Raw genomic sequence first — 7929 nt, forward strand, 5'->3', positions numbered from 1 at the left:
TGCCACCTGGCGTCCATAGCACACGTTTCATTGCTTCTAGCCAAATACTTGTGGGGTGCTGGGTGCTGAGCTGGGTCCCATGCCATGCGTGACAAGTTATTTTGTTATGGCTCGTGTCACGGGGCATATTAATGGATAATTATATTCATTTTATAATAAAAAAAAAGTTTGTTAGAAAAAAATGTAGCCGACTGTAACTTTTTTTTTTTCATTTTATTTACGAAGCTGTGGATTTCGTAATGTGGCCCCTTACAAACTTTGTGCCACAAAAGTTTCTGCATTGTATTCGGTAGTTAAGGAGAGGTAGGAACCTAGGCAGATGTCGCCCAAAAATTGTACTTAGGTAAAAATTAAATTTTATGTCTGGCTGTGCTCATGAATAATACACAAATATAACCGCGAAAAATAAATACCCTTCCTACAGTCAGGTAAAATCAGTTCCTTTCTGTTTAGTCGCGATTCGCGAAATTAAACTCTGTGGACTCATCTACCGCTCCACAAAGTTCCATTTTAAAGTTCCAGATTTTCGGGTTTTGTCTTCGTTTTTGTGTACTTTTGTAAAAAGAAACAGGAATCATTACTATAAAATGTACAAAGAAGTTTAGTTTTACTTTTTACTTACCCACCTAAGCCTACATTGTGGAATGCAATAAAGTATTTTGAGTTTGAGTTTGAGTTTGAACTGTTTTTCGTGAAAGTTAGATAGGGTAGGACTTTTCTGACATGTATATTCGCTGGTTATAAAAAAAATCAATCCTGGTATTGAACTCAAAGCCTCGTACTCCACGATTGCTAGTGCAATTGCACTAGAGTATTACAATAGGTTCCTACCTGTTAGTGTTACTACCTAACCGTAAATATACGAAAGCTTCAGAAGTGGGTTGATTGACAATCTGTTCAATTCAACACAGTTACTCTATTGTGGAACTAGCTTTATCACGCAGCCTGGTACGCATACATACAGTTTTATCCTGTTTCCACAATAAGTAATTTTGAATTTCGTGTTTATTTGATTAGTTTTTAGATACTTATTTAATTTTGTTTCAGCGATTTACGTTGTGTTGGAGTAGGTAAATCAGTAATAAATAATGGAAAATAACTATAATACTAGTATCTATTGTGAGGGAGAGTTATGCTTGTGCCGACTTGACCGGACCGGACCGGAGTGATATCAAGGCGTTACGCTTGCGTTGTTTTTTACCGGGTGAGTGAGGTTATCAAAAGAAGGCCCATCCCTCAATCTCCCAATCTCATCTCAAAATAAAAGCAATCCGGTAATGCACTTGTAACTCGTTTGATGTTGCGGCATGGGCGGTGCCGATTGCGTTCCATCAAAATGGGACAAAAAATCCAAATTATTTTTACTACAGTACAAATCAATAGAAGTCATTCCAAGACACTTATTTTCTATAAAGTATAAATCTGAAAAAAAAACGTTTAATTTTGTTACTACTTTTTTGAGAAGAGGATCCCAAAAGATAGTTTCTGTTTCCGAACGTAAATTAGCCGGCAGGTCAACCGATTCCATTCTCTCAATATTTTTCACTAGATTTTCGTCTTTATGACAATACGATAGAGTTGAAAATCGATACGGCAGACATAAGAGTAAGATGGGAGATAATATGGGGAGTTAGGACATAGGAATATGTCATTGTACTAGAGTTTCTTTTACAGTATTATAATTGTATTATTAAATTCCTTAAACATAAAAGTGTACATGTAAAAATATTATCTCTTAATTTTCAAAATCTGTTTTTTTTTTCGTTCAGAAATTCCGTTTACCAGATGTAATCAGCTGACAGTTTATTCGTCAGTCAGTGTCAGTGTCAATACATCACCGACTGAACCGAATAGAATCAACAATTGCAGAAAATAATACGTAACAAGACGAGACTAAGTTTCAATGTAATAAAACATATTTAATTTTGTCTTTTTTACTAATTTGTTCGATTCTATATTGCTCATACGAAGAATAGTGTGTTAAAAGAATCTTAACGCGAATAATCTGTGGTTATGGCGTAGCAGTGACTATAGGTTTCATTCGCAATTCCATCTGTGTTGAAGACTGGTGATTTAATATTGTGAAACTGTAATATAAAAGAACGAAAATGTTTTTGAAACCAAGACAAGTAATTAAATTAGGCTATCAAAATTACCGTATCGTATCTAGTAGACTGTACGCCGCTCGAAAAAAGGCCGTGGCATCTGTTTCAACAGATGGAATAAATATAAGCGATAGTTGTGTACAGAGGCTAAAACAATTGTGTACCAATGAAGACAATTTCCTGAGAGTGTGTGTGGAGAGTGGTGGCTGCTCGGGATTTCAATACAAATTTGATTTAGACACAAAAATAGCTGATGATGACAAGTATGTATAAGCTTATTAATATTTTTTATTTCTTATGTTACCTTTACCCTTTAATATTCAGTAAAACATTTAAATGAATTTTGTGGCTGTCAACATTGAATATTCAGACATTCATAATGCTTAGTTAGATTTTTTCCAATAAATATGTTGATGCTTGCCGATAACAATTTAAATTTATAACCTAAGCTATATTGTAACATACCTATTTATTTTGTTATTTTCTATAATCGGCAGGTATTATTAGACCAATGTATGGTTTTCTTCTCCTTATTGAAGATAATTACATGTTACATCTTCTTTTTCAGAATATTTGAAAAAGATGGAGTCAAAGTAGTAATTGATGAGACCTCCTTGGATTTCATCAAAGGTTCAACAGTGGACTACCATACTGAGCTCATCAGAGCGGCGTTTAGAATAACACAAAATCCAAATGCTGAGTTAGGATGCTCCTGTGGTGCAAGTTTTTCTGTAAAACTTGATTAGTTAGTGAATTTTACCTAGGCCATTGAATTAAACCTATAAATATAGGTATTTATTAAAGATATGCTCACATTATGGGGAAACTAAAACCCATACAATTTTGTAATACCTAGTACATACTTAGGAAACCTTTCAGAAAGGGCTATGTGACTACCAAAAATGTAGATTTTTTATGTAGATATTAAAATTAACTGACATTGAAGCAATTTGTTTGCAGCTACACCCTAAAAACTTGTGTCATTTTTATTTTGATTTATTCTAAACAATTAGTTTTCTTTGTATAATATATATTTTTTTAATAATAATATAGTTATTTACAGTAACTCTAAATTGATTTTTAGGCTGCGGACTGGCTTTGTCCCTTGACTAGTTTTATCCTAAAACAAAGAAATATGCATACTAACAAACTTGATTGTGTGACCATTAGTAATGTTTGTATATATTTAGTGGTTTTAGTTTGTCTGTGATATAAAAAATATTTATTTAATAATGCTGTAGAGAGAGTAGAGTACCTACTAGCAATAGCTATGCTAATGTGAGAATGTTACTAATAAACATTGTAATGAAATATACATTTGTATTTTTTTATAGTATTTCTAAGCCAAAAGAAACAAGTTTTTGAGTTATCTACATAAATTATAATTTGTTATTACAACACCTCAGTGTTTGGTGTGTCATACTGTCTACCTGATGGAGTCTCCAAATGTCAAATGCAACAATTTAACAGGTGTATTGTATAGCGATAGCTTATGTGTTACATGGGATTCATAACATAACAAGCAAAAGTAGGTTTTTATCTACTCTTTTAACATCCTACGTAACACCTCTTCTTATCCCTTCATAAATACAAGACTGCAGTTTTGCAGAAACTGGGTAAAAATGTCCTTGGGCTGAGATAATTAAACAACTTTAGTGGTATTTATATATTTTCTTATAATCTAAACAAAATATTGTATCCATTGGGATCTGAGTGTTATTAGTGTTTTGAAATGTTAATAGCTGTCCAAATATTGTTCAGTTTTGTAGAAAGCAGAGTTATCGGAGAATCGTTCTTGTTGTTGGAGTTTGCAGCGGATCTGAAATAAGATAGAAGTTACAAGTTAGTTTGTAATTATTTAAAAATGTATAGGTATTTAAAATGACATTACTAAAATATATAAAATAAAAATAATATGTTGATATGTGGATATTCTCCTATTTTGAATACGTTTATAAGCATTAGTATTATTGCACATCGAACCTGGAGCAAAAACTTATGGATCACACAAATAGTTCTTGCATAATCCCAAAATCGAAACCGCGATATGTTTTGCTTTACGTTAAAGTAATTGAAACAAGATCGCGTTTGGCGTTTGAATTCTGATTGGCCGGCTTGAATAAACCAACATCACAACTAACTCGTTGCGTTTACTTTAAACGTATAAGGGTACTGGTAGGAGCGTTGACCGCAAACTTTTCAAAACTGGATTTGTGACTCATTTATTTCAGATTTCGGAACTTTACTACATATTATGACTGATATGTCTCATCCATTACATATTCACACCCAGATCCGGAATTAATAATTTGTAGATCACAAAAAGAATTGTTCCGTGCGAGAATCGAACACGCGCAACTAAGACAACCTAGGTACTAAGTACGTCAAGTGCCAATAAAGTTATGCAGTCGTACTTAGAGTAAATAGGTACTTACTGCTGCAACTCCACATTGGATGTGTTAGCATCATTGATCTTCTTCACGTTGTGTGGCGAGTAGCGGTTGTAGTCGCCCCAGATGCTGGTCATTAGCTTGCTATTGTACTTCAGTGGAGTCAGTTCCATCACTGAAACAAAACAGATTGGATATAACAACTATGGCACATTGGGATTATGACGGACGATGTTTTATGAAGAAGTAGTATATGGGTAAGTAGGTATCGGTATAGTTCTTTTGGTACTTTTCTTTCTGAATTAAAACCTGCAAGAAACCGTTACTTACATAATTTGAATAAATAGTGACCTAATTATGCTTGAGGCATTACGTATCGTACAATACACATTAGTCGCGTACGCGGATCATAATAATTCAATATCTAGCCGAAACAAGATTATCTAGTCTAGAAGATAGAAGTACTAGAGAAACATATTCAAATACCTACCTGCTACTACTAGGTATCATCTATTTCTATTGAGGGGCTCTCGATCTTATAAAATCGCGCTAAGGCGGACGTGACTTTGATTTTAAATACGGGCCCATCTTTGCGCAGGGCCGGTAACAATTAGTAGCGTAGTGAATCGGGGAATGAATGTACTCACGTGTAGTGTTAAAGAACTTGGTGGATTGGTTTCCTGTAAACTCCTTCGATATCTTCATATCACGCTGTGTGTCGCGGATGCGACCGGCAGAGAACGCGGAAGGTGGGATTGAAGCCATGCTCTTGATCTGGCAAGCTGAAATCATTAAATTATTGTAAGTTAGATATATTTTCGTAAGTTAGATAATTAGGTTTTTGCCCAACCAAATTCTTATCAATTCGTACGTATCTAAACTACTTAAGTATGTAGATACCGGTTTGTGACCTATCTTAATCCCTGTGTACTATTTACTAGATTTCGGTTTTAACATATGCATTAAAAGTTACACTTGTGAATCACACAGACACTGGGACAAGCGACTAAATAATAACCCTAATAACAAACGCGACAGCCGAGTAAGCGATCTCGAATCGGGCAAAGTATGAGTATTTATCTATAACTTTTTCGGTGTTATGAAAACTCTCAGTAATTATTAGTAAGTACTAAATTTGGAATTGTACAAGATGTATAGTAACTACCTAAAAGGCTCCTCTTTTATTATATAGATATGTAACTCGTCTGCAAAAACTCAGAATAAGCTCACATTGAATATGTGGACCTCTACTTACGTACCCCATTAAGGATTACAAGGGGTGCATGTTATGTTTTGTATTATGTAACAATGTTTCTATTTGCAAGATTACTATACCTACCTACACTTAGTTTATTGGTTAACAAAGGAATACTTAAGTTAGTTAAGTACTACCTATCTAAGTCCCTACTGGACTAATAATATAAATAAAATGTTGTAAGATAATTGTGTAAAATCGAAGTAGGTAGGGTACCAAAATAACTATGTATATCTTAAAGAAATAGGCAGTGTTACTGGTGCCCTCTTTGATAAACTACAAAAGAAGATAGATAGATATAATACATATATATCAGGACTAATTTTTTTACTTATATAAGTATGAATTTGATGCCTATGAAAAAGATTGGCTACACAAACGTCTACGGTTAAAGAGACTAGTGAAAGGAGGGTAGGGAGGCCTTTGCCCTGCAGTGAGACGACCATGGCTGATAATAATAATAATTCTAGGTATGCATATTGCATATATCCACTCATATGCCTACGTAGTTATAAAAAGGGCGTTGAACAACTTGATATCTAACACAAGGATTAATTTTATGAAGTAACAAAAGTGAAACTTACCTTTACACAAGTTGAAGAAAATGGTCTCGAGTGTCAAGTTACTGAGAGTTTCAATCTTGAGGCCGTTGGTGACAGGGCCTCGGCACACACCGTATGTGTTTGTTATCTTAATCGTGCCAAACAGCACCATGTAATCTTGGTATAATTTGCAAGAGGAGAGGAAGGGTGAAGCACAGCACTTGGGATTCAACTGAACCGCGGGACGTCAAAGATGTGACTGCTCTAACAAAATGGCTGCCGCATGACCCCTGGAGAAGTTATCAGTTGCTAGCGAGCAGCTACGTAATGATCAACATAAGTAGGCACCGAATGTGGTCTTTTCAAGATAATGATTCAATTTTACGTAAATATTTTGAGGAATTGTAATTATTAGGTACAATTTGCAAGAAGTTGCTAATTATAAAGTAACTAGGTAATTAACAATTGAGTAAATAGCAAAACAATCGAATACAAATAAGATTAATCAAAAAAATACAATATGGTATCTAGAGGCATTATAAGAACTCGTCTTAGGTGAAACTATAATATTTTCCACTGCGCTATCAGACTACCTATTTTGAACTTGTTTTAAAATAACAAGCGTCATCTGAAGTTGTTATTCCCCGTAGACCAGGTAGATATATTATGTGCCAGAGATTGTATCTGATTCATTAATTTTAATTTTGAGCAAATAAGCCAAACTTTTTTCTATTTTGTTAATGCGTGTGAGAAATGTTATAGGTAAAACTTGACTCACAATAATACACTTCTCTACTTGTAGAAAGTAAAATTATTACTGTACTAGCTTCTACCAGCGGTTTCACCCGCGGGGGTTAAAAATTAGCCTATGTGTTATTCCAGACAAAAACCCCTGTTCCAAATTTCATCTCGGTTTCTACAGCTGATTTTGACGCGATTGAGTAACAAACATACACACAAACATTCATAACATCGTTTTTACTTAAATAAGATCCCCAGCGTTGCATCCCAAGCCACACGTACCGTGAGCGCAAGCCAATTTCGACCATTGGCCCTACAGTTACAGCGTAACGTCCATTGTGATTAACCTGACGATCGACAAACTTATATTTGCATTTGGTACAGTAATCGTGTCTAGGGATCGAGCCGCACAATTAAGTTTGTTTTTTTAGTGTAGTTACATACTTTTTCATTATTAGGTAGTGTATATCATATTTAGGACTTGTTTCACAATATCTGGATAGCCGCTATGTATCATATAACTTTGAATTAACAATGTAATTTGTATGCACTATCTGTCACCAATTTATCGGGCACTTATATGAAGGTGGTGAAACAGGCGCTTAGTGTTGTCCCTTTCTAATAGTGAGCGTGATAGTACTCAGCGCTATTTACTGTATTATCTATGTATTAATTGTCTGTTCAGTTCCTGGCTTTCCATTGCCAATTAGTATAATAGATTACAAAGATCAGATTTAAGTAAATTTCCATTCACAGTGAACGTAGGTACGTGCCTACTTAGATAAACGGTTCAATGGTCCATTAAATTTGCTAATTTGTAGCTGTAGAATAATTTGTATGTATAAATATGTATGAAGATTTACAATAAGTTCAGTGCTTTTATAATACTACCTCTC

The 7929-nt window shown here is 34.4% G+C and overlaps 2 protein-coding genes across 2 annotated transcripts; one reads left to right on the forward strand and one right to left on the reverse strand.

Moving 5' to 3' along the window:
• The first annotated feature begins 1815 nt into the window (after positions 1 to 1815).
• Positions 1816 to 3418, forward strand: LOC118272020 (uncharacterized). The gene is made up of 2 exons (XM_035588311.2): positions 1816 to 2368; positions 2674 to 3418. Exons 1-2 carry the CDS (start codon positions 2109 to 2111, stop codon positions 2849 to 2851), a joined length of 438 nt encoding a protein of 145 aa, XP_035444204.1. The 5' UTR covers positions 1816 to 2108; the 3' UTR covers positions 2852 to 3418.
• Positions 3419 to 3756: 338 nt separating this feature from the next.
• LOC118272019 (uncharacterized) lies at positions 3757 to 6567 on the reverse strand. The gene is made up of 4 exons (XM_035588310.2): positions 6335 to 6567; positions 5143 to 5277; positions 4541 to 4670; positions 3757 to 3924 (listed from the first exon to the last, which is right to left on the reverse strand). Exons 1-4 carry the CDS (start codon positions 6462 to 6464, stop codon positions 3825 to 3827), a joined length of 495 nt encoding a protein of 164 aa, XP_035444203.1. The 5' UTR covers positions 6465 to 6567; the 3' UTR covers positions 3757 to 3824.
• Positions 6568 to 7929: the final 1362 nt, after the last annotated feature.

This window comes from Spodoptera frugiperda, chromosome 5 (assembly GCF_023101765.2).
Source record: "Spodoptera frugiperda isolate SF20-4 chromosome 5, AGI-APGP_CSIRO_Sfru_2.0, whole genome shotgun sequence".
Taxonomy (NCBI): Eukaryota; Metazoa; Arthropoda; class Insecta; order Lepidoptera; family Noctuidae; genus Spodoptera; species Spodoptera frugiperda.